This window comes from Acinonyx jubatus, chromosome C1 (genome assembly GCF_027475565.1).
Source record: "Acinonyx jubatus isolate Ajub_Pintada_27869175 chromosome C1, VMU_Ajub_asm_v1.0, whole genome shotgun sequence".
NCBI classification, from domain to species: Eukaryota; Metazoa; Chordata; class Mammalia; order Carnivora; family Felidae; genus Acinonyx; species Acinonyx jubatus.
Window position 1 is genome coordinate 37027692 of NC_069381.1, and position 26834 is coordinate 37054525.

At 51.0% G+C, this 26834-nt stretch overlaps 1 protein-coding gene and 1 long non-coding RNA gene across 3 annotated transcripts; one reads left to right on the top strand and one right to left on the bottom strand.

Annotated features, from left to right (window-relative positions):
- On the bottom strand, positions 1 to 26390 carry LOC113599374 (uncharacterized). Of its 2 annotated transcripts, none has more exons than XR_008294779.1 (6): positions 26172 to 26390; positions 17887 to 17953; positions 13764 to 13871; positions 12207 to 12295; positions 11026 to 11334; positions 1 to 4296 (listed from the first exon to the last, which is right to left on the bottom strand). It is a non-coding gene; the product is annotated as an uncharacterized LOC113599374 (long non-coding RNA). The 2 variants fall into 2 exon arrangements; XR_003420203.2 differs by lacking the exon at positions 26172 to 26390 and adding an exon at positions 19974 to 20910.
- FOXE3 (forkhead box E3) lies at positions 25093 to 26834 on the top strand. The gene has a single exon (XM_053213893.1). It carries the CDS (start codon positions 25093 to 25095, stop codon positions 26044 to 26046), a length of 954 nt encoding a protein of 317 aa, XP_053069868.1. The 3' UTR covers positions 26047 to 26834.

The window sequence follows — 26834 nt, forward strand, 5'->3', positions numbered from 1 at the left end:
TCTATGAAACAAATACTGGCTTCAAAACATAAGCTAGGGTAGAAAGCCTCAATATGTCCTGAAGTTTATCTCTTTCAGCATCCCTGACAGGTGGCTACCCTAGTAACAGATTACTCACCCCAACCTGAACAGTTGTCCTCACTGGGTAGTTCACACTTCTCGAAAGTGTCTCTACGTTCCTTCTCCACAAACATTCCCAGAGCTCCGCCTTCATGACGGGCTGTGGCAGGTTCTGAACAGACAGGATTTCTGCCCTTCCAGAAACTAATAGTCTGGGAAGGGCATTTGACCAGCACAGCATGAGACCTGCAGTAGTGCAGCAAGTACAAAGTGCAGGGGAGGGTGGGGTGAACTTTCTAGAGGAGCGAGGCGGGGAGTCAGGGAACATTTACAGAGGGGGTGAGAGCCGAACAGAGACAGAGTGAATAAGAACAATGGTTACGGTTCTGTTTGTTGAATGTTTACTGTGTTTGTGACTGCTAGTCCTCAGAGAGGAAAAATTCTAAGCCAGGTCAGCCTGTCTGCAGTCTGAGAGTTTAACCACTCAACCCAAAACAGCTCTTGTAACAAAATAAGTGTTTGGGGGCAGACATCCCAGGTAGATTAGTTCTCTAGGACTCTGTAACAAATCATCACAAACTTGGCAATTTGAAGCAACGCTCCCCTGTTCCCTCACAGTTGCTCAGAAGTCTGGGTTCTCTGCTCACAGTATCACAAAGCTGAGATCAAGAAACCAGCTGGGCAGGCCTCTCATCTGGAGGCTCAGGAAAGAATCTACGTCCAAGCTTATACTCACTGTTGGCAGAATCCAGTTCCTTGCTGTTGTAAGACTGAGGTGCCTGTTTCCTTGCTGACTATTGGTCATGGGGCGCTCCTGGCACTAGAGGCAAGCCTCAGGTCCCTTCCACTCGCCCCTTCCATTTTCCAGACAACAAAGGCAGATGGAATCTTTGACATGCTTCACATCTCTGATTTCCTCTTCTGTCGCCAACTGGGCAATCAAGGCTTTCGTGCTTTGTTTATAGATGCATCCCAAACTGCGAAGCTAAGACACTGTCTTTCGTGTAGCTGTGTTAGTATCACATTCACTGCAGACCTGGTGGTTACCAGGTTGCATTTTATTTCTTACACCACTTTTTCTTTTCCTCTTTTCCTAATGGCCTTTATCTTTCCCTCATGTTTCCCCAGTCTCTTTTTCTCCCCGGAGACCTTTCAGGGCCCCCTATTCTCGCACTCCAGTCTGGTCTGCGAGTGTCCACACCTGTTGGACATCCATCAGTCTCACTTCCTTTCCTAGCTTTCTGCACGAGGCCAGTCTTTTCTGGAGCTCAGTCTTCTTTCATGGCTTATTTCCATGTTTGGAGAAAACCCTCCAAGTAATCACCTAAGGGTACATAGGACATAAATGTTCTGACTCCATATATGTCTCTATATGTATTTATTACAGCCCAATAATGGACGGTTCAGCCTAGCTAGAGCTCTAGATTGAAAACTCTGTTCTCCCAGCATTTGGAAGCATTTCTCCATTGACTGCTAGCATCCCATGTTGCCGCTGAGAATTCTGAGGTCATTCTGATTATCGTTCCTTTGTGACCTTTTTTTTCTTTATTTTCATTTTGCTCCCCTCTGAAAGCTCTTAGATCTCTCTCATCCCTGTTGTTAAAAAATGTCAGGATAACGGACTTGAGTGTGGGTCACTTTGTCCTTCATTTTGGGGGCACATATTGAGCTCTTTTAATGTGGAGACTTTATGACTTTTGTTTATGGGACATTTTCTTATGTAACTTTTATTTATTTTTGTTTTTTAATATGAAATTTGTTGTCAAATTGGTTTCCATACAACACCCAGTGCTCATCCCAACAGGTGCCCTCCTCAATGCCCATCACCCACTTTTCCCTCTCCCCAACCCCATCAACCCTCAGTTTATTCTCAGTTTTTAAGAGTCTCTTATGGTTTGCCTCCCTCCCTCTCTAACTCTTTTTCCCTTCCCCTCCCCCATGGTCTTCTGTTAAGTTTCTTAGGATCCACCTAAGAGTGAAAACATATGGTATCTGTCTTTCTCTGTATGACTTATCTCGCTTAGCATAACACCCCCCAGTTCCATCCATGTTGCTACAAAAGGCCATATTTCATTCTTTCTCATTGCCAAGTAGTATTCCATTGTGTATATAAACCACAATTTTTTTTCAATATATGAAATTTATTGTCAAATTGGTTTCCATACAACACCCAGTGCTCATCCCCAAAGGTGCCCTCCTCAATACCCATATCACGATTTCTTTATCCATTCATCAGTTGATGGACATTTAGGCTCTTTCCATAATTTGGCGATTGTTGAAAGTGCTGCTATAAACATTGGGGTACAAGTGCCCCTATGCATCAGCACTCCTGTATCCCTTGGGTAAATTCCCAGCAGTGCTATTACTGGGTCATAGGGTAGATCTATTTTTAATTTTTTGAGGAACCTCCACACTGTTTTCCAGAGTGGCTGCACCAGTTTGCATTCCCACCAACAGTGCAAGAGGGTTCCCATTTCTCCACATCCTCTCCAGCACCTACAGTCTCCTGATTTTTCATTTTGGCCACTCTGACTAGCATGAGGTGGTATCTCAGTGTGGTTTTGATTTGTATTTCCCTGCTGGGGAGTGATGGTGAGCATCTTTTCATGTGCCTGTTGGCCATCTGAGTATCTTCTTTGAAAAAGTATCCATTCGTGACTTCTGCCTGTTTCTTCACTGGATTATTTATTTTTCGGGTGGGGAGTTTGGTGAGTTCTTTATAGATTTTGGATACCAGCCCTTTGTCTGATATGTCATTTGCAAATATCTTTTTCCATCTTATGTAACTTTTAAATGATTCCTCTTCTCCATTTGTATCTGCTAGAATTCCCCATTTGTTGGATTTTTAACTTCTTGGATTGATCCTTTATGTTGCTTATATTTTCTCTCATATTTTCTTCTTTTTTTTAAGGTTCATTTATTTTTCTTAGTAATCTCTATATCCAGTGTGGGGCTTGAACTCACAACCCCAAGATCGAGAGTCCCATGCTCCTCTGACTGAGCCAGCCAGGCTCCCCATTCTCTCATATTTTCTACCTCCTCATCTTTTTGTTTCACTCTCTGAAAAATGTCCTTTGTCTATTCCCATTATATTTATATTATATAAAAATTACATATATAACTTAATTTACATGATATTATATAAGTCATTTATATAATTAACATATACATAAATATAATATTTTTTTTCAAAAGTTCTCTTTGGTTCTTTTTCCTTCATACCATCCAGTTTTTATTTTATGGGTACAACATGTCCTTGAATCTATGTGAGGATCTTAATAGAGTGTAAACTTTTTTTTTAGTTCTCTGTTCCTTGCATTATTTCCATTTCCTCTGAGGTCATTTTATTTGTTTGTCTTGTGCTCAGTTTGGAGGTTTTCCTCAAATGTGTGGTAATCTTTGGCTGTCCATTCATATTTAAGAATGAAGAACTGAAAAGCTTGCTGATTAGCTGGCGTGTCTTAGTTGACTAGGCAGCCAGTCAGTCAGTCACTACAGCAGAGTACTTCCTCCCCCCAGTCCCACCCCAATCCCAGAACGTGAGGGTCCTTCGTCTGGGGACATTAGATTTCTCCAGAAACTGCCCGTTCCCACTTGGAGAGTAGACCCTGACCTCTTGGTGGTCTGTGCCCAGGTGTTGGGAGGCACTGTCCAGTGTACAGATTTTCATTTAATCTGCTGATTTAAGCTCTGTGTTTTGCTGGGGCTGCCAAGAGGCTGGTGCTGCCTCTTTCCATGGCTGTATCTTCTTCTCTGCATGCTCTGTGCCAAGGCTTTCTCTGTCCTACTGCATTAGTTATCACGCTTCCATCTGCTTTCTGTTGTCCTGACATTTGTTGAGTATCTCCCCTACTGATGATGCCTCACCCATTATTTTTATTGTTGTGGGTTTATATCCTTTTTATTTCTTAACAATCATTTTAGAAGGCTCTCAAGAGAAAGGGGAATAAAACAAGCCATCAATTTAACATCCCCAGTGACATGTCAGCCCAAGGTCTTATTTTATGGGTACAACGTTATTTTATGGGATTATCTTATTACCACACTGGCCCAATTGTGAGGTCCCCGAGGTGTGTTTGAGGACTCCTGTGCTCGCTCCTTCATCTCCAAGCTTCGGACACCTCTTCTTCACCTTTCCAGGCTCTTTCCTCCACCGGGAAGGACTGTAGACCTCCTTACTCTGAGTGTGCATGTCAGGTGAGAGCTTCTGGGAACATAGTTCTTATTGGTTCTCACCTAACAAATGAAGAGTGAATGGTGGTATTTCAGTTCTAGAACTTGGTTTGGGAAAGCTATATCTCAGGCATAAGCACGGTTTTTATAGGTCTTGAGCCCCTAAAATGATCTCATATTTCTCCCTGGTGATGACAGCACAAGTGTGAATGTCCCAAAGGGCTGAGACAGGCTGACTGGCTGCAGAGAGGTTCCTGCTACTCCACACTACACCCTCTGTCTCCAGACCTGGAAGTGCACTTTGTGGTCACTGAGGGCCATTGCTGTCCCTGACTTATAAGGCTGGTTGCCTGGAGGTGGCTCTGCATCCTGGGTCTCCATGGGACAGACTATTTGGCCAGGATGTTATCCCTTATACTGGGACACAGGACTCCCTGAGTCCCAGAAGCTTCCACCTAGATGATCCCCTGCAAACAGGATCCCACCAGCCATCCTGGTTTGCCCTGTACTGAAGGGCCTCTAAGGATGTCAGAGGTCCAGTGCTAAAACCAGAAAGTCCTGGACAAACTAGTTAAAATTGGTCACCCTACCTGCAGGGGACTGTTCCCTGTCCCAACCTCAGACTTCCATAGAGAAAGGTTTGGGGCCTCACAGACCGCTGTAAGCAATTGTTTGGGGATCCCAGCTAGTGTCCTCTCACCAGCTCCCAAATTACAGACCACTCCCACCTCTTCCCCATCACTGAGCTGCACAGGACAGTCCAGCTTCTCCCAGGCCAGGAGCCCCGCCTCGGTCTCCCTCACAGGGCCCCGCAGCTCTGCTTTTGCCCCCAGACATGGAAGGGTCACAGTCAGAGGCAGCCATGTCCGCCAGAAAATGCTTTCCTGATACTTCCCCCTCAGTGGTCTCAGCAACAACATTCAGAACCACACAAAACCAAGTGGGTTACTTTTCTGCCTCTCAATGAATAATTTGATAAAGTAGTCATGATTAAAGACCACTTATTCTGTGGTCTCATGCTAAGCTCTTACTATGTATCATATCATTGAGTTCTCAGAATGGCCTTAGAGGCAAATGTTATTATTCCTATTTTACAGATGAGGAAGTTGAAGCTCGGAGAGGTTAACTTGCTCAGACTCACACAGCTACTAGTAATTTCAGAAATAGAACTCAAACCCAGGAGTATCTGATACCAAAGAGCAAGAACTTGAGATGGTCTTAAAATATCCAGTGTAAGTCCATCTTCTCTTAGGAAGTCTTCCCTGGTCATGTTTACCTCCTGCTCCACATTTGGACAGAAAATCCAGCTCACGATGGCTTAAACTTTTAGGACATTATTTGTTAACTTGAGAAGTACAGAAACGGTACTGGGCTGGCACAGTGGCTTATAGGTAACAAGTACCATAACTCTTTCCAGCTAACCACATCATGGTCTTAAGGGTGTGGGGATGATAGACTGCATTTTCCAAAGATGGACAGAGCAGTATCTCCCATACTGCCTGCTTTTTTGCAATGTCACCTTGTCATTCGCTCACCTAGAGATAGAGTCTAGTTCTCTTCTCCCTTGAATCTAAGCTGGCCTTAATAATGCGCTTAACCTGGGGCACCTGGGTGGCTCAGTTGGTTGAGCATCCGAATTTGGCTCAGGTCATGATCCCACGGTTCATGGGTTCAAGCCCTGCATCGGGCTCTGTGCTGACAGCTCAGAGCCTGGAACCCGCTTCAGATTCTGTGTCTCCCTCTCTCTCTGCCCCTCCCCAGCTCATGCTCTGGCTCTCAAAAATGAATAAACATTAAAAAAATTATTTAAAAAAATTTGCTTAACCAATAGAACATTGTGGAAATAACATTTTGAACTTTCAAGGTTACATCATAAGCCTTGCAGCATCTGTCTGAGCCTCTTAAAATGATTAGTGCTTGAACACTTGCCCTCAGAAACCAGCAAGCAGCCTGGGGCGCCTGGGTGGCTCAGTCAGTTAAGCATTGACATCAGCTCAAGTCATCATCTCGTGGTCTGTGAGTTTGAACCCCATGTTGGGCTCTGTGCTGACAGCTTGGAGCCTGGAGCCTGCTTCAGATTCTCTGTCTTCCTCTCTCCCTGCCCTTCCCCTACTCATGCTCGTGCTCTCTCTCTCTTTTTCAAAAATAATAAACATTAAAAATTTTTTAAAAAAGAAACCAACAACCATGGTGTGGGACACCCAAGCCACATGGAGAATCTCTGTGCAGGTGTCCTGGTCAACAGCCCTAGCTAAGCTCCCACTGGACATCCAGCATCAACTGCCAGCTATGTGAGTGAGCCACCAGGACATCCAACCCCCACCTCTATCAGACTGCAACCACATAAGAGACCTCAAGTAAGAGCCATCTAGTTGAGTCCAGTCAACATATAAAATGGTGAAAGATAATAATGGATTGATCCTTTAAGATACTGAATTTTGGGGTGATTTGTTATGCAGCAGTAGATGACTGGAGCAGTTAGTTCTCTTCTTCTAGTTTGTTGCCTCAAGTTACAAGATGGTTGCCTCAGCTCCAAACATTGCTACAAACACCCACAGCTAAAAGCAGAAGTGAGGGAGTAAGTATGGAGCAAAGGCATTCTTCTTAAGTGACTCAAAGGCGTAAGGAAATCTACCAGAAGTCCCCCAGCAAAATCCCCCACTTATCCCATCAGCCAGAACTGGGTCATGTAGTCTCTCCTAACCACTAGAGAGGTTTTGCAAAGCCTCGTTAGTGGGAGGTAGGTGAAGGAAAAGGAGGCTGGGAATGACTGTTGGGTGGACACCAACAGTGTCTGCCATACTTGTTGACACTGGTGGTTGTTCAAAGAGAAAGAAGAGTCAGGTGGAAAAAGTGAGCCCGTGCTAAAGAAGGAGCCTTCACTGCTCCTCCTAGAAGCAAAGCTGCCAGTGGGAACAGGTTTACTAAAAACGCTTTCTTCAGATGGAAAGCCTGGTGTAATGGCTAGAGTTTTACTCTGGAAAGCAGAACCTGGCTCTACTGCTTGCTAGTGGTGCAGGATTGGTGGGTTGGTTCCCCATTCTGTGCCTCAGTTTCCTCAACTATACACTGCAAGGTTTCCCTCCAACTCCTTCCGACTAGGAGAAGCCAGGCCAGAAGGGAAGTGTTGGATGCTTCACGTGTGTGGAGGCTAACGCGCTGCCCAAGCCAAGCTCAGCAGAGCCTGCCTCTGGCCACAGATGTTGGGATTTGCCAAACAAACCCTAATCACTTAATGAGAAACGAAAATGGTGCCTGGTTCCTCCACTTAATTGCCCCTTTGAAAACAACACACGGGAGATTTATAGTAATCACCATAATCGCCTCATAAAAACCCGAGAATTTAAAGACTGACACGCCTCATTTCTGGGAGGAATTAGAGGCAAAAATTAAGGCAAGGAATTCCTGGCCTGCCTTGGCCTCAGCTCGCTGGGAATCCAGGACTCTGCCCATAGAGAACCTGCCACTCTGGACAGCCTCCTGGTCCCAGCCAAACATCACTCCAAACGCTCTGCTGCCAGTGTCTCCTGCAGCCTCAGCTGTCACTTGTACCACCCAAGGCAGGAACCACATGTACCCGGAAGGCTCGACAGCCCCGAGGGTCAGATGAAGGTCCTGGAGGAGGAGACAGGACCCTTGCTGCACCCACTTGCAGCTAGAGCTAGAGGACAGGAGCCGAGGGACACATAGGCTGTCCCTCACCCATGAAAGCCACAGCTTCTAGTTCTCCTGAGGCCACCGGGCCCGACTTGCATATCTCCCGTGACAAGGCATTCTTATGACCTCCTGGGACATTTACTAAGATATCCTGCCAGAAGGAAGGTTCACACTCTGCTAAGTGGATATTTGTTCCCTTTCACGTTTTTATAACTAGGCTCAGAAGCACTGAGCGTCAAGGTTAGAAGCGTCCTCTGGGTTTGCCTCTCCAGCTTCTTCCTTTGATAGCAATTCTTTCTTTCTTCCTTCTCACTCTCTGCTCAATCAAAAATACCTATTTGATCCCTGAGGGGCCTTGAAACTATCAGTTCTTACCAAGGTAGCCAGAGTGGTCCTTTTAAATATATTTTTTAATGTTTATTTATTTATTTTTAGAGGGAGGGCAAGAGAGAGAGAGAATCCCAGGCAGGCTCCCCACTGTCAGCAAAGAGCCCAATGTAGGGCCTGAACTCACAAACCACAAGATCATGACCTGAGATGTAATCAAGAGTCGGATGCTTAATCGACTGAGCCACCCAGGTGCCCCCACAGTTGTCCTTTTAAAACCTAAGTCAGATCAACTGACTTGTCTGTCAATCTCCAGTGGCTTCCCAACTCAAAGGGAAGGGGAAGACTTTATGGTATCTGCACTGCTCTCATGCCCTGCCCTTGGCCACTTTGCTCCAGCCTTGCTGTTGTTCCTGGAAAATGCCAGGGACCCCACCTGACCGCATCTCAGCACTTTGGTAACTTGCTGTTCCCACTGTCCGGAATGCCCTTCCCTCATATATTCAAAGGGCTCTGTCCTTACCTCCTTCCAGGCCCTTCCTCCCCTCCCTGCATAAAATTGCACCCCTACTCTTTCTATTACCCCCGCTATTTTATTTCTGTCCATCATGCTTAATACCTTCTAAGACGTAATACACTATAAGATTTGCTGATTGTCTATGCTTGGAGGGAAGTTCCAAAAGACAGGGAATTTTATCTTTTTTTTTCACTATTGAATCCCAAACACCTAGTACAATGGCTGTCACAGAATGGTGCTCAATAGATTCTTGTTGAGTAACAAATGGGGATAGAGCGGTGACAAAGAGAAAGCCCCTCCCCTCGTGAAACTTATAGCCCAATGGCAGAGGCAGACATCAGGAACACCATCACCCACAGGACTCAATGCTGGAAAGAAACGGGCAGCTGTGACGAGGGTAATCTGACTGTGGCCCAGCGGGGCCAGGCTACGGACATCTGGAGAGCCGTTTGCGAGAGTCGAACGCGAAGGGGGCTGAGGGTTTAAGGCCATGAAGCTTTGGGAGGAAAGGGTGCTGCTTCTACACCCTCTAACAGCAATGGGACTCCATGATGACAGGGTGGCATCTGCCAGCTGAGTTCATGTCCCCCCTGGGCCGTGCCCCAGCCCTTCACCTTGGGGCAAGCAGCTTCAGTGCCCGGATACTTGGCACGGAGAAGGGGTAATAGCTCCCGGGCTTGTCGCGAGGAACAGATGAAATATGTGTCAGAGCCGGAACCTGCAGGTACAGAGTGCTCGCTTACGTCCTGCTCCTTTCCTCTTTGCCAAGCCTTTAACAGCCAGTCTCTTCATCTGCCCTGCCAATCTCGCTCCCGGCCCCTCGTGAGCCTTGGGGTGTATCAGCCTGGATGTAAAACTACAGATTAACAGAGATCAGCCAGATCTTTGCGGAGCATCATTTGACAGAAGATTTGACTGATCTCTACTGTGCCCCAGGCCCTCCTGGGCTCCAGGCCAAACTGGGTTGGCTTTGGAGCTATTGACTATATAGCCCATCAGCCTCCGGGCCTGATGCCTGTTGGCCCATAGGACCATGTGACTAGAATGAAGAGTAGGGGTCAGGGGTGGCCAACACAGCTGGGCCTGTAAAGCTTCCAACTGCTTTGCTCTTGGGGGAGCCCTCCTCGACTCACAACCTAGAGAGCTCCTGGCACATACCCACGCACGCACATACCCGCGCACGCACATACCCGCGCAGTACAGTGCTATCCATACACAGCTCCCAACTCCTCAGCTCCCTGTGTGAGGACAGACTCTCTACCCCCTCAAACTCTGCTCTCCCTCCTGATTAGTAAGTGGGGGAAGGAGGCTGGTAAGGAGGCAGCAAACACATCACTTCTTCCTGTGCTTAGTATGGACAGTGGATATGTAGAGGTGTTTAGCAAACTCTTCCCATTGTGAGCCAGCCCCAGCATTGGGCAACAGAGAAGCAATGAATCCAATCTGAGTTCCTGGCCTCAGGGTTCACGTTCTAGTAGGGACAGCAGATACTTGCACAGATCAGTATAATAGAAACTACACAGTAGAGGGTCCAAGTGAGAACCCATAGAAAGAGAGCCTGGATTTCACTTTGGGGGTTTGGGGATGGTGACAGGAAAAGCTCTTTGGGTAAGGAGGACTTGGAGGTGCACTGAGGTTTGATAAAGGGCTTCTCGGCTACTATACCTACAGAAATGGAGGCACAGAGGTGGGAGAGTGAGGGGCAGGGCAGGAAATGGTGAACTGACTGATGTCATGCTAGATAGAGCCCGGGGTGGGGGGTAGAATTGCTTTCACTGCAATGATTTGGTTTGTAACCAGCCCTTAGAAGTGCTTAATGCTTCCCAATCCCTCTCTCCACCTGTCTAGTGGTACCTTGGATGGCTTTGGATGGTTCCTGGGGAGCAGAAGACCACCATCTTTCTTGTTTACTACTTCACCTCCCTGCTTGGCCACACACTCAATTCCTTCAAATCAGCCTCCCTTTTATCACCTCGAGTGCCCCCTGGGAAGCACTCCACCTCTTCTCTCCCTGCTTACACGACTCTCATCCTTCAAGGACAGAGGAGTCCTGCTTGCTCCAGGGACACCCTCTGACCACTCCAGCCCACAGTGGCCTCCTCGTCAGACCACTTAAAATGACTGAGGTAACCCTGCAGCTTCATGCAATGACCCCCTTTCCAGTAAACGCTTTGCCACATGCTATATTAGGATGCTATTTTTACAACAAGAAATCCACTTGACTCCTGGATGGGGAATTGATTGCAAGGAACTTGGAATCTCAAGCAACCTGATGCAGGAAAGGACTTGACCTGGCTCAGCAATCCAGGGGGTGGCATCTCCCTGCTTCTGTCTCTGCCTCTGTTCTGTTCTCTTCCCAGACTGGCCTTCTCTGCCTTCTATCGGATGGGTGGGGGCGGCAACGTGACTGCTCACAGCACCTGACAGGTCCAGCCATGTGAAAAGAATCTCCAAATTCCCAAGAGAAGGTGATTGGCCCAAATGAAGCAGGTGTCCCACACTGGCCCAGTTGGCTTTGGGAAGGGGAATGGGGTCACACAGTAGCTGCCAGGCTACTCCTTTGGGAGTCATTCCCCATAGTCATCAGGCCCTGGGCTGTTCTGAGAGAAGGAAAATTGTCATGAGCAGGGAAAATACCCCAAAGATGTCTATTACTTATTTGTAATGTAATGTGACTAAATGCTCGTGAGTTCCTATTCCAGACTATTCTATTGACCTCCTTTGTGACTTGAGGCAAGTCCTTCCCCTCTTGGGCTGTAGTTTTCACTGTGCATGGGGAAGGGTGGGGCTAAGTGTTCTGTTGGGCTCCTTAAGTCTCTGGGACTTTGGGCCAATTACTTACTTTCTCCCAACCTCTGCTTTTTCATCTGGGAGCAAAACAGCAGCAACAATATCCATCTCACAGAGTAATTGGAAGACAGTACGCATGAGATTATCTAACATAGGCTGGTACTGAGATGCTCCAGAAATGCTAGTGCCTCTAGTAGATATAAATTGGGGTGGCCTCCAAGCTTACAGTGATTTCCCCTGGTGGTCCTGGCCATGATACCCCATGTGTTTGGGAGAATTGTTTCTTCTCTAGCTGGGAGCTGCCACCCTCCAACAGTGATTTGTCAAGGGGACAGCACGTCCCAAATCGGATCCCTTGGAATGCTTCTCTGGGGCTCTCTTTTCCAACTGCAGCTCTTCTGTCCCCATTTGCAAAATTCTAAGGACGGGACCATAAAGCTGCCAACAGCCAGGCCCCCAAACTCATGGAGAAAGTGGTCTGCGAAACGGAAGCCAGTATGAAGAGGATGTTTTAGTTCTCGGTTCTGAACATCTCAAAATCCTGTTTCACCCTTACCATAATTTATGAGAGGGTACATGCTCCTCATTTATCTAAAGTTGGTTTCAGTTGGTATTCTGTTACTTGCAAGCAACGACCCCTGATAATACATCTCCCTCCCTGTCCAAGCCTCAGAAGCCTTACCTATAAGATGCTGGGGCCACAGCCTGCCTCTTCATCTGGGATGTTCTACCACTGCATTCATCAGTTCCTTCATTTCGTCCATTACTTATCTGTAATGTAATGTAATGTCAGTCAGTCAGCATCTGTAATGTCAGTCAGTCAGCATCCGTGCTGCAACTGTTCTGTCCCTGGCCCCATGTTGGATGCTAGGAGTCACTCTAGAGGAATAATTCACACTGCCAGTTCCCCAGACTCACAGAGTTAGGGGGAGCTGAGCAAGCATTCAGTACTGAGTATGGTAACGGCTGTGATGGAGGGAAGCATGGGCATTGTGGGGAAGTCAGAGGAGTCACAGGTCCATTTGGAATGCTTCCTGGAGGAGGTGGCATGAGCTGAGTTTTCCAGATGGGGGTGGGAGCAGAGAGAGGAGGAAGGGCATTCCAGGCAGAAGAAGCTAACTCTGTAAGGGCCCAAAGGGGAATGAGGGAAAGCAGCAGCCTGGGGCTGGAGGGAAGGGACACAAGCGATGAATGGATTTGTATTTTCCACCCATGCAACTTCTGGGGGAAAAAACAGTAACTAAGCCTCCATTTTTGAAGCTTGGAAAGTCCCCGGGGTGGAGTCTTTGAACAGGGATGAGAAGAAGTGACTTTTGACCACAGTAAAGCACTGGAGCAAATGATCCTTTCTCCACTAGGCTGCCGCACTGGACCTTGGTCCCTCCAGGACAGCCATGCTCGCAGCTGCATCCAGCGGCCCATGCTAGGCTGTTGTTGGATCCACCTAAAAATAGGAAGGCAGGGAGCCTCACGCCAAGCAGACGGCAGGAGAGCAGCCCAGGCGGGCCAGGGAGGAGCGCAAACATCCCCCCCTCCTAGGAAACATACTCATTACATTCTGAGCAAAGGCGGTTCACAATGCATCCTGGAGAAAATATGCAGTTATTGCCCCCAAACATGCCAAAGCTCGACTAATGACTGCACGCCTGCTCCAAAGGCTTAAACTATTCCAGATGCTGCTTCTTGCCTCTGGGAGACTGCTTCTTTCTCCCAGCCTGAGGTTCTGGACTCTTCCTTGGGTTCTAGTCCTCTGGGAGACATACAGTTGGCTGAGGGTCTTGGGGTAAGTGATCGCCCTCTCTGGGTCTCCTAGGGGCAATCTACAGGATCTTTGCCTTAACCGACTGTTGTGGAGACTATGCCTACCTGCCTGATGGGGCTGTGGGGGAGGGTGCCAGGTGGGAAGCCCGGAGCCAGGGCTCTAGGCGATTTGGGGTGAGGCGAGGGGTTCTGAACTTGAGTGTGTTCAGTTTCTGCATCTATCAAATGGTGATAATCCGTAGGGAAGCAGTAATTAGAAGACTCAAATCTCCAAGCACACTCAGGGATGGCTACCACCGGACAGCACCGAAGCTTGGACCTGTCTTCTGGCTGAGTGACCCCGGGGAGTTCCCTCCCCCTCTGTGAGCCTCCCTTCCGTCATCTGTGAACTGGGGATGGCTGCTGGTTAAATAACTCATGCATGCTTATTGTCTATTTTTTTAAAATTTAATCAACCCATTTGAGATGATACACTCACGTGATTCCAAGTTCAAAAGATGCAAATGGCACAGAGTTAGTCTCCCTCTCACTCCTGCTCCATAACTACACCGTTTTCTTCCACTGAGGCAGCCACTGCTATTGGTTTCTGGTGTATTAAATATGGATAAATTAAAAGGATTTTTATTGCAGTATGCACACACACACACACACACACACACACACACACACACGCAGCCAAGTGACTGTCTCAAAAACACAATTCAGTGAATAATGAGCATAGTTCTAATTCTCAAAAAGAAAAAAAGGAAAAATCACCTGAGACTCATCACCTAAAGATAAAATTGTTGATATTTTGGTGTATTTTCTTCCTGTTCCTTTTCTATGTGTGTATATACATACACATTGGAACCATGCCATGTAACTTCTGTACCCTGGTTTGTCGTTGTTGTTGTTTTGTTTTTGTTTTTTTAGAGAGAGAGAGAGAAAGCATGAGTGGGGGGTGGGCGGGGAAGGTCAGAGGGAGAGAGAGGCAATGTTAAGCAGGCTCCACGCTCAGCACAGAGCCTGATGCGGGGCTCTCGGATGCTCAACCGACTGAGCCACCCAGGCACGCCATACCCTGTTTCATGTATTTAACACATATCATGAACGCTTCTTCAGGTCACTAAAAATTCCTCAAAATTGGTCTTTCAATGTTTGCCTAATGTTTCAAGGAATGGACCCTACTTTTTACTGTAGAACATCAGGTTCAATTTCCCGTATTACAAATGACAGTCATGAGCACCCTTGAGCATGCATGGTGCAGCACATTCCTCTGGATGAACTCTTAGCAGGGGAATCACTGAGTCAAACAGTATGAACTATAGCACTATAGCTCAGGAGAAAGTGTGCAGGGTTGGCCCGATGCACAGAACTGCTGTGCTAGAGGTGTTCTGTAAGGCTCTGGCCTTGTGCTGGGCATAGACACGGGGCTCCATGGTGAGCCAAGTGGCTGCATAGAAAGAACAGGTAAATGCTTGCTCCTCCTCTCCCTAGAGCTCTACTCTCTAGGCCCTCCCTCCCTGGGGTCGTCTTCTTCTTTTTTAAATTTTTTTAAATGTTTATTTATTTTTGAGAAAGAGAGCAGGAGAGAAAGCGTGAGCGGGGCAGGGACAGAGAGAAGGAGACACAGAATCTGACGCAGGCTCCAGGCTCTGAGCTGTCAGCACAGAGCCCGACGTGGGGCTCGAACTCACAAACCGAGAGATTGTGATCTGAGCCAGAGTTGGACGCTTAACCGACTGAGCCACCCAGGTGCCATCCCCACTTTTTTTTTTTTTACAAAATTTTTAATTTTATTTATTTTGGGGGGGAGGGGCAGAGAGAGATGGAGTCTTCTGACAGCCACAAAAAAGGGGCTGTGTCTAATCTGAGCTTTATCATTCTAATCATTGGAGACTTGTCAAGTGAATGTTTAACAGCTGGCTTTCTGGGGGAGGGAGGTGGCAGTAGGTTCTGATTGGTAGCACTGGCCCATTTCCATGGTGTAAAACCTCCCACTGTGACCATTGTCAAACTGCCAACACGTCATCGAAAGCAGTGTTGGGATGAGATGCACCTAATCTCATAGGCTGTCTGGAGCTGACTTGTCCTTCCATCTGTCCAAGTTGCCCTCTTGCCCCTCTTCTTCCTCCTCCCCATTCATCCCCCAACCTGAGGATCATCCAGAGTGATAGGAATTGAATATTTTTTTGGGGGAGGTGGGTGTTGCTAAAGAATGAGAACATCCTGAAGAAGGAGAAACTGAGACTTCAGGAGGTCCAGATGATTGTCCCAGGGCACCCAGCCAGATGATGTTTCATAGGGTGTCAGTCCCTGCTCCGTGCTTGGGACACTTCTCAGATGGGAGCCCATGCTTCCTACTACAGAAATACACTGCCTTTTCTAACATTCCTCTCCCTCTTTGGTGACTCTGGCACTGGATCCACAAGAGTATGAGTCCCAAGCTTTGCCCTTCAGGAGCTGAGAGCCAAGTGGGGAGGCAGAGACACATGGGAGGTTTATGCAAGGCAGGGGGTGAGTGCCTTACAGGAGCTCCCCTGTTCAATGGACTCCAGTCTGGGCTTCCCTTCTTCTCTCTTCTCCCCTTGTAACAGACATTGTTGAGGGCTCCAATTCCTCCTTCCTGAGGGAACCCGGTTTTTCTGTATCTACTCTCATGCAGCAGCCCGTTTTGTGGGCAAGTGACCCATCCTCAGTTCTGGGAGTGGGTAAGGTCTGATTAGTCTTGATCAAACCTGTAATTTATTTTTCCTTGCCAGAGATTGTTCAGGAACGGGAGGTGATCCAATTCTGGCCAATGAGAGCTGAGGAGACACAGCCCGGGTGGTGAGACAACCTCTCTTCTTCTGGATACTTGGAACTCAGTGTTGTAGTTTAGGTGTTGTAATTGCCCTGTCGCCAGGCTGAAGATGAAGCCAACCCATGAGGGACAGCAGAGCCAAGAGAATTACAGAAAAGGGGAGCCAGAGCCCTAACTGCAGCCTGCCTCTGACCTTCTTGTTAGGGAAAAAATATATAGATATATTTCCTTCCAGCCTAAATCATTTTGAGTTGATGTTTTCTGTTACATGAAGCCAAAAACATCCTAAATGATAAAACTCTTCCAGTCCATCATCTGCATTACAAAGGTACTGGTTATAATACAACAGGGATCTTATCATACCACTTCCTGACTCTAGTTTTTCAATGGCTTCTGTAGAAAGTTAGGATAAGGGTGCCTGGGTGGCTCAGTTGGTTAAGCGTCCAACTCTTGATTTCAGCTCAGGTCATGATCTCACGGTTCACCAAGACTGAGCTCTGCATTGGGCTCCACACTGACAGTGTGGAGCCTGCCTGGGACTCTCTCTCTCTCTCTCTCTCTCTCTCTCTCTCTCTCTCTCTCTCTCTCTCTTTCTCTCTCTCTCTGACCCTCCCCTGCTTGTGCTCTGTCTCTCGAAATAAATAAATAAACGTGAAACAAAGGAAGTTAGGATAAAATCTTTGTTCAGTGTCTCCTTTCCCTGCATAACGCCCACCTACCTCCCAGAAAATGTCAGCCCCTGCGGGTGGCACACTTGGTCTTCATCACTGGCTCCCTAGTGCCTGGCGTAGAGTCTGTTGCAAGGCAGGTACTTAATACTGTTGAATAAGTGCAGAGGAGAGGAGCTAGGGCTGGGGGGTGGTCAGAGTTCTAGGCTTCATTTTTGGCTTTGCACTGACTTATTTTGGGACTTTGGGTGCATCTCTCTCCTGTCTGGACCTCAATATCCAAAACTGTAAAGAAGGCGTATCAGACTAAAGCAGTAGCTTAAGAGTGGGGTTTAGGGGAGCCTGGGTGGCTCAGTCAGTTAAATGTCCGTCCTCGGCCCAGGTCATGATCTCACGGTTTGTGAGTTCAAGCCCCACGTCGGGCTCTGTGCTGACAGCTCAGAGCCTGGAGCCTGCTTTGGATTCTGTGTCTCCCTCTCTCTCTGCCCCTTCCCCACTCATACTCTCTGTCTCTTTCTCTCTCAAAAATAAATAAACATTAAAAAAATTTAAAAAAAAAAGAGTGGGCTTTAAAACTACCCCTCAGTGACTCCATATAATAGCAGTTGTGTTTTTAGTGTCCACTGATGCAAAGCTTTATTTTAAAATTTTTTCTTAATGTTTGTTTATTTTTTTACAGACAGAGACAGACAGAGTGCAAGCAGGGGAGGGGCGGAGAGAGAGACGGAGACACAGAATCCGGAGCAGGCTGGGGCTCTCAGCACAGAGCCAGATGCAGGGCTCGAACTCATGAGCTGAGTTGTGACATCATGACCTTAGCCCAAGTCAGACGCTCAACCAACTGAGTCACCCAGGCGCTCCGTAAAGCTTTACAATGTGGGTACTTGTCTGTCACAGCAGCATCCATGTCCATTCGAAAAGCCTTCCTACTTGTGTGTAAGACACACCGTCTATCCTCCTTACAGACAGCACCAGGTGCCATGTGGTTTCCAGATGCCTTACTTGAGCTAAGGGGCCCACAGGCTGGGAACACTGGCCTGGACCATCACAGAGTTCTTCAGGCACTAGGGGCTTATGCGTCTGGCAGGGGCCACAGCAGTTATAGCTCTTGCTCAGGGTCACACAGCAATTAGTGGTGGATTCAAACTCACTCTTCTCCGGCCTGGGTTCCTTTGGCTCAGTCAGTCTGGCTGATAGCACCAGTCCCCCTCAGCTTCCCTGGAAACGAGAAGCAGGGAGGCCGGTGAGCCCTGAGATTGCCTAGGGTGGGGGGACGAGGTAGATGGCAAAACACACAACGCTGACAGCCCAAAATGACAGGAAACATACTTCAGATGCCGGGGGTGTGGTTTAGGAGCGGCTGGAATTACACCCTCAGGGCTGAGCCAACATTGTCTGAGTCTGAGCCTGAACCGGGTCTGGACCCTGCAGAGGCAGGGACAGCGTGGGGGGTCTCGGCCCAGGGCTGCGGAGCTGAGCAGAGAGACAGTGAAGGCAGGAGGCAGATTCCCAGCTGGCAACCAGGCTCGGGGAACTTTTGCCTTTCCAGACACGTGCACTCATTTGTTGATTTGTTCATTCATAATTCATTCATTCATTCATTCATTCACCTAGGTAGTAGTCACTCAACAAGGCTCACTGAGCTGTGCCGCCTGCAGCCTGGCATAGGGTCCGAGGAGGAACTGGGCACAGAGGGAGGTAGACACACAGCGTGTACTCAAGTCTCTCTGGGTAGGGTCAGCCGGAGGCGCCAGCCGGCCCTCTCCCTGGGGAAGGGAGTGGAGGGGGGAGTTGGGAAATGTGTTCTAGCGGAAAGTGCCTAATGCTAGTGGTACTCAAAGGACAAGGAAGAATACGCCAGGCAGGTGCCGAGGGGGGTGGGGAGTCTCTCAGAGGAAAAGATGTTAATAAAGGTCTTAGGAGATGGAGGGACTGGTTGGAAAAATAAATGAGACTGTATTTTTACCTAAAAGTGGCAAAGTAGGGGCGCCTGGGTGGCTCAGTCGGTTGAGCGTCTGACTTCAGCTCAGGTCACGATCTCACGGTCCGTGAGTTCGAGCCCCACGTCGGGCTCTGGGCTGATGGCTCAGAGCCTGGAGCCTGCTTCCGATTCTGTCTCCCTCTCTCTCTGACCCTCCCCGTTCATGCTCTGTCTCTCTCTGTCTCAAAAATAAACTTAAAAAAAAAATTAAAAAAAAAAATAAACGTGGCAAAGTAGGCTGTGCTCATTGCACTTCCCAAAGCCTCAGAGTAGGAGAGGACCTGGCGCTTGGTGACAGTGGCTCTGTACAGAGTGTGTGTGCACTGTGGGCAAGCGGGCACAGGGACCTGGCCAGGCGGTGGGGCCGCAGGTCAGGCCATGGTTAACATTGTGCTCTGAGTCTCGACGGGAGTCAGTGACGGGAGCCCGAAGGTGCTCAAGAAGGGCTGCCTGCAGAGGACGTGTCGCTCTAGCTACTAACTAGAGGCAGAATCGGAGGGGGAGGTCGGGAGAGCAGTCAGGGGGCTACTGCCCTGGGCACTGTGAGAGCTGGTATTGGCCTCAACAAGGATCGGGACAGAGAGACAAGAGCAGAGGACAGATTTGAGGGCAATTTCTGAGAGCTGACAGGTCTGGGTGACTGGAGGTGGTCAGAGAAGGAAAGAAGGGCACGTGGTGATGGACGGGATGATGGCCAATTCCTGGACTGTGTGGCATGGATGTTTAAGCCACTCTCTGAGATGGACGGTGGAGGGTCCCTCTCTGACCTGGTCTGGAGTGAATGGCAACAAGGGGTCTGATGCTCCTCCAGAGCCAGAGCCTTGGTTCACACCTTACTGTCTGCTCAGCCTCCCATCTGGTCTCAGCCTCCAGCCTCTTGCCTCTCTAGTCTCTCTGTGGCCACACTGATCTCCACAAGGGTTGTGACCATGCCACTCCCCCGCTGAAAAACTTCCAAGGGCCACTTGTTGTCTGAAAAGATCTGAGCTCCTAGCCTGGCAAATAAATTCGTCTACAATCTGACCCCGTCTACCTTCTCTGTCTCAGTCCCTTGGCACTCTCTACTAGCCACAGCGAACAATCATAGTAACAACAATAAGAGCGACAGCAAACAACAGCTGACACACAGCATTGATGTGTGCTAGGCAATGTCCCAAGAACTTTACATATATTCGCTCATGTAATTCTTAGTAGAAAAACATGGCAAGTCTTGGACTTCCCAGAATGGACCATATCCTCTTGCCTTCAGCTCCTCACCTTCAGTTTTCTTGTTCTGGCATCCAGCCATCCTTCCAGCCGTGTGATACGTATTTATAGACCATCGGCTTATGCCAGGCCCTGAACTGAGTGTCTGGGATCCCAATATAAGTAAGATGTGTACCTGTCCTCAATAGGTACAGTCTAATGTGGGAGACGGAAACATAAAGAGTCAAGGTTAAGTGCAGTGACAGAGAGAATGAAGGCAGAGAATGAGCCTCAATCCAGCCTGGGGCCTGCCAATCTGGCCCACTGCTGCTTTACCCCCTCCAGGAAGCCTTGCCAACTTTGCCAAGCTGGGTGAGGTCCCTCTTCTGTGCCCCTTCAGTCCCTTCTCTGCCTGCATCACATACTGCCCACCGTGTACGGGAAGTGTCTGTGTGGCTGCCCCCTCCTGAGCACCATGAAGGCAGAGAACAGTCTGACTTATCACTGACACAGCACCTGAGGCAGCCTGGACACAGGTCCTTAGGATTTGCTGAATAGAAGTGCTTGAAGCATGAAGAGCCACAAAGAGGGGCATCCTCTGCTTGGGTTGTTCTCTGGTGCTCTCCCCACAGTCAGGCCTGACCTTATTTCCTTTCCTGAGCCTGGTTCAGGCCCCTCAGCCCAGAGGGCACCCCACAGGGATCAGGCCCTGTCGGTAAGGGTGGGGCTGCTGCTTTCATTAACTAGTTCAGAAGCAGCCTGGCTAGAAAAGGTCACACCAGAATGGGGGCCCAATATACCCTCAGCCAGATTGGAGGTATCTGGCCCAGGCTCTGAGGAAGGAGCAGTATCCTGGGCAGCTCCAGTCTTGGGGGTAAGAGGGAGGAGGCCCTTCAGCAGCCCTCAGGATCCCTTAGTGGTGGGGGTGCAGGCGGGTGTCTCCTAGAGTTCCTTTGGTTCCTGAGCCCTTTCTGCAGCCTCTAGACTATGGGATCTGCGGATGCTGTGATGAGGGCTTCAGGAATATATGACTCTGGAGTGGTCTTTGGGGGTATTTGAGGAATATTCCAGGTCTGGTGATAGCTCAGGCTGGCCCCTTGGACTCTCATTGGGGTAACACAGCCCTTTCTCCCCAGAGCTCTGGAGTAGCAATCATGGGCTCTCCTAGAGGCACTGTGAATCTTGGGGCAAGGACCTGAAAGGACTCTCCCAGGCAGAGGGGTTGAGAAGCTCCGGCCCCCACCCTCTGCTCCTTGCCTCGAAGCCCATCTTGGCTCCTGGTGCCTCTGTAGGGGTGGGGCTGGGGGCAGGGAGCCTTGGGGGCTGATGCTAACAGCTTTGGACAGGGTGGGAATTTCCATTCCTATCTAGGGAGCCATCAACGCTGTGTGCCCTGACCTGGGCCTTTGGCCTCCAAAGGGCAGTGGGAAGGCCGGCCCCAGGGCCAATCCCTGGCCATTAATCCCTCCTGCCAGCCTGAATATCCACCCAGCGTGGTCAGACAAAGGACTGCCCAGCCCAGCCACTGTGTTCCTCCCGCCCCAGGGGCTCCACTCAGACGCTGGGCCGCCTGGAATCCAGGCCCATGAGAAAGGGGCCGCCTTCACTGGCCATCTTATGCCCGGATGCTCAGCCGCATCCCGTCCGGCCCAGGGCCTATGAAAAGAGGGCCCAGCCACGCTGAAAACACGGATTAGCCCTTGGGCCACCCCCTGACACCGGCCTGCTCGGCTCCGGGAAGCAGGCCCAATGGAGGGGGCCAGGCAGTCACAGAGAACTGGAAAAGTCTGGGTTCTCACCCCTTTGGCCCAGTTCCCTGCCCCCACCCTCCCCATGATTAGCATAGCCAAGTGCACATTCAGTATCATTTACTGAACATATACTATGTTCCAGGCTCTACATGGATTGGAAAATTGAAAGTACAAGAAAATTGCTGTCTGCCATGGGAAGTAATAAAAGTCACTCGCCATAACTGCCTCCCACCTCCCCACACGCGCATACACACACACACAAACCAGATCTGTAGGTGTGAGACAGAGGCTGGGGTAGGGGTCTTCAGAGCGGCCTTAGGCCCTAAGGGAAGGCGGGAGAGATGGTGGCTCTGATTCTGTGCCTGAGTTCAGCTGCAGGATTATGCTGCACCCGAAAAATATGCAGGCTCTGAGATCACTTCTCTGGCTCTGCCTCCCTCCTTCCCTTCCTGGTTTAATACTGGAAATGCCAACTGGGGAGCAGAAAGAAGAATCTCCTGTTACCAAGTGCCATTGTGGGCTAAGCACCTTTTCCTACATGATCTCATCTGAATCTCATGACAATGCTGAGAGGGTTCATTACTGCCCCCATTTGGCAGGCGAGGAAACTGAGGCTCAAATGATCACTGGCCCCAGGTGTCTCCTTTCGCCCAGCGAGATTCTCTGCTCCTGCAGTTGCTTGTCTTGTCTTATGTGAGCTGTTCTTTGTGCCTGTACCGTCTTGTGTTCCGTAAGGCCTGGGCTCAGGCAGTAGAGTGCAGTGTAGAGAGGGTACTGAGGGGGAAACTGTGCACATAAACCAGCCTGGCTCCCCATGGTTGTAGGGTTGGGGGGGGGCGGTCATCTCCAGATCTCTGAGTGTCACCTTCTCCTTCCCCTCTGCTTCTACAGCCCCCCTCTGCCCACCTCTCTCATAGCTGTAACTGTCTGTCCATCTCCCCACCAGATCGAGAGCCTCTTTGTCTCTGTCTTCCCTGAGCATGGGCAGAGGGCCTGGCACAGAAGTGCTCAGTGAGTGTTGTGGGCTAAACTGAGGCCAGGAGGCCTGAAGGAGGGGTGGGTTTGGGGTCCACGAGGAACTTACTGGCACTTGCAGATTGCTGAGATGTGGGGAGTGGCGGGGGAAGGAGGACCCTAAGGTGGTGCTCATTATTTCTGCTCCAGGTGATGAGGGGGCAAGGGCCCATTTGCTGAGATCTGGAGGGCAGAAAGGGGAGCAGGATGGGGTTGGGGTGCACCGGGTCGAGGTTGATGTCCAGTGGACACTGGAAATGCTGACCTGGAGGTCAGGAGACAGGCTAGGCATCAACTCTGCAGCCAAAGTTGTGAGAGCTGGAAGAACTCCAGAGGAAGTCGTTTCTACAGTTTCAGCTTTAACATATGGTGTTCTTGGACGAGTCCTGATGCTGGTGCCCTGGGCTCTGGGTTTAATTCCAGCCCTGCCACTTACTAGCTGTGTGAAGTTAGGTAGGTCCCTTAACCTCCCAGAGCCCTACTTTCCTTATCTGCAAAGCAGAGATTATGGAACAGTACTGACCTCACCAGGTGTTTGCCCTGAACTGAGATAATGCATGTGACACAGACAAAGGCTTGGTAATGGTGGCTGTTACACCAGATTGGAGCTGGGAGAGTGGGGCCCTCAAGCTTCGAGTTTGGATTTGGAAGCCCTAGACCACAGGCCTGCAGTAGCTAGCTTTGGTCATCTCTACCCCAGGGCACTCCATCCACATTAGGGCCAAAATGCAGATGAGGCATCTAAAGCCACAAATTTAAGAAGGCCCTGGCTCTCAAGTGCCGACCCTGAACTTCCAGCACCCTGAGAGCGAGTGCCCCCTTAAATTTAGGCCTTAGGCCCTTCACTTGCCTCACCTACTCCAGCGCTGCTCCAGTGATCTTGCCTACCCCCCCCCCCGCCCCACCCCCCAGGACAAGCCTCTTTAAGGCAAGGTTTCTGCATTCTTTGGTTCCCTTCAAGCCAGGGCTGGCTGCCCTGTCACTTTGGAAAGATTTCTTGAAAACAGGCTCAGGGTGACATCACCTCTGGATGGTGGTGGTAGGTGGTGTTTCCCAGAGTGAGTTTTTAATAAAAACCACTAAGTCACCCCCATCTCCAATGAGATGTGAGTGTGGCATTTCTGGGTCAGTAAGCACTTTTCTCAGACCTCCAGTCTGTGGAAGCACTTAGGGAGTCTCTCTCTGGCCCAGCAACTGGTCCTTGGAACTTCGGGCTCTGTTGGCCTGTGTTGGTTGTGTTTTGTGCCTCTCTCCAGTGTGCATGCGGGGTGTGTGTGTGTGTGTGTGCATGTGGGAGAGAGAAAGAGAGAGGAAGAAGGGAAGGGAACTCTTTCTCTCGAACAGAAGGAGCACGAAGAGGCATCCAGAAAGGCAACTCTTATGTTATGGACTTTCTGGGACCCCTTGATTTAAATTCTTTTTTAATATTTATTTATTTTTGAGAGGGAGAGAGACACACACACAGAGCACGAGCTGGGGAGGGGCTGAGAGAGAGGGAGACACAGAATCCGAAGCAGGCTCCAGGCTCTGAGCTGTCAGCACAGAGCCCTATGCAGGGCTCTAACTCACAAACCATGAGATCATGACCTGGGCTGAAGTCGGAGATCAACTGACTACAGCACCCGGGTGCCCCTGGGGGCCCTTGATTTAAAGCAGCCAGTCCTCTGGTCCCCAAATGTGCTAGCTGGATCACCTTTCAGGATTTTGTTTTTTCAAAGGATGCTCACAAATGTCTTGGACAGGGCAGGGGTGTGCAGGAGGTAGCAGAGAGAGGAGATGGTGACCCTGGAACCACCAGACATCCTCCTCCCAAACAAAGCTGGCCTTCTCTCTCTGCCAACCCCCTCCCCCCCCACTCTACCCTTTTAATGTCCAAGACCAGCATGGTGTCAGGACACAGAAGGCTGGCAAGGTGATCCTGGGTGGCTCTCATTTCTGCCCCAGCTGGGGTAGGAAGGACCCAGAGGAGGCTAGGAGAGAATGATGAAGAGGCAGGACCAGGAGGAGCTGATGGGGAAGGGGCCCCAAAGAGCACTGAATGGGTGGATTGGTGATTAGCACTGAGGAGACCCAAAGAGGAGGGGGTCGAGGGACAGGTGGAAAGGGCGACGGGGCCAGGACCAGGACCGCACTGACCCAGTGGACATGGGGAAGGGATGAGGCTGAGTCCAGAAGGACTGACCCAAAGGGACGAGACCAAGGGAAGGGCGACATGTAGGTGGCGGGAGGGGAGGGGGGGTGGCTGTGAGCCTATTAAGGGGATTGGGGAAGCAAATCAGGGAGGAGGCGCTGTCAGGCGGGGAAGATCGGAGCTCTCTCCCCAGGCTGGGGAGGGGGAGGACGAGGGAGGGGGGCCGCATCCATATAAGGCGGGTCGGCGGCCCCTGCTCTCTCCGAGCAGCGCGGGCAGGGGCGGCCGCATCCCGATGACTGGGCGCAGCGACATGGAGCCGCCGGCCGCGTTCTCGGGCTTCCCGGCCCTGCCCGCGGTCGCGCCGTCGGGGCCGCCGCCGTCGCCGCTCGCCGCGGCCGAGCCGGGGCCGGAGCCCGAGGAGGCGGCCGCGGGCCGCGGGGAGCCGGAGCCCGCCCCCGCGCCCGGCCCGGGGCGGCGGCGGCGGCGGCCCCTGCAGCGCGGGAAGCCGCCCTACTCGTACATCGCGCTCATCGCCATGGCGCTGGCGCACGCCCCGGGCCGCCGCCTCACGCTGGCCGCCATCTACCGCTTCATCACCGAGCGCTTCGCCTTCTACCGCGACAGCCCGCGCAAGTGGCAGAACAGCATCCGCCACAACCTGACGCTCAACGACTGCTTCGTCAAGGTCCCGCGCGAGCCGGGCAACCCGGGCAAGGGCAACTACTGGACGCTGGACCCCGCGGCCGCCGACATGTTCGACAACGGCAGTTTCCTGCGGCGCCGCAAGCGCTTCAAGCGCGCCGAGCTGCCCGCGCTGCCCGCCGCCGGCCCGCCGCCCTTCCCCTACGCGCCCTACGCGCCCGCGCCCGGGCCCGCGCTGCTCGCGCCGCCGCCCCCCGCCGCGCCCGGGCCCGCGCCGCCCGCGCGCCTCTTCAGCGTCGACAGCCTGGTGAACCTGCAGCCCGAGCTGGCGGGGCTGGGCGCCCCCGAGCCGCCCTGCTGCGCCGCGCCCGACGCCGGCGCCGCCTTCCCGCCCTGCCCGGCCGCCGCCTCCCCGCCGCTCTACACGCCCGCCCCCGAGCGCCTGGGGCTGCCCGCGCCGCGCCCCGGCCCCGGCCCCGGCCCGCTCCCCGCCGAGCCCCTGCTGGCCCTGGCCGGGCCCGCCGCCGCGCTCGGCCCGCTCGGCCCCGGGGAGGCCTACCTGAGGCAGCCGGGCTACGCGCCCGGGCTCGAGCGCTACCTGTGAGCCTCCGCGGCGGCCAGCCCCGCCCTGCGCGCCCCGTCCTGCCCGGCTCGGCTCGGCTCGGCTCGGCGCGCGCTTCGGGGACGGAGCGCGCCTGTGACACCTGGCCGCCCCCACCCCATTCCCACCTGTGAGCCCCCTCGGGGCGCTCCCCCGGCGCTGGATTGGGTCCCAAGTCCCAGAGCTGGAGCGCCACCAGCGAGGGAGCCCCGAGCCTTCGCAAGCCAGACTTTCGCTGTGAAGCCGCCTCCTCGACTGGCTGCTAACTTCTTCCGCCTTCCCTCGAGTTTTCACAACACATTCGAGGTCAGACTTCTGGGTTCATGACTCCATTGCTGTCTTGCCTCCATTTCCCCACAAGTTTGCCCCCACCCCCACTTACCTGTCTGCAATTTTTTTTTTTTTAAACTGGGAGAGAGCGCCCCTTCTGCACAGACACACCTGTCTATTTCAGTCCGGGAGGACAGTTCTTCGAGATTTCTGAACAAGCCTTACCAGGGGCTCCTGACTGAAAGGGGGGTTAGTGGGCTGCCCCACCATTTGGAAAACATAGGGCTTATTGGGTTATTATTTTTTTAATTAAAGTTGGTTTGATTAAAAAGAAAGAAAAAATCTTCTTCTGGGCTCGGTGTGCTGGCTGGTGACTTGGGGGAGTGGTTTGGGGGTGAGATAGGGGGTGAGTTTCATTCAGGGTCTTGGGTTGCCACAGGGTGAGCACCTGGTCCGTTATCAGGCAAAAGTTCATGAAGCAGGACTAGGATGTGATTAAGCCATAGCTGTGCACATAGTGG

What these genes read in the sequence shown, in the direction of transcription:
- FOXE3 (XM_053213893.1), top strand. Translation starts at nt 25,093, where the DNA reads ATGACTGGGCGCAGCGACATGGAGCCGCCGGCCGCGTTCTCGGGCTTC.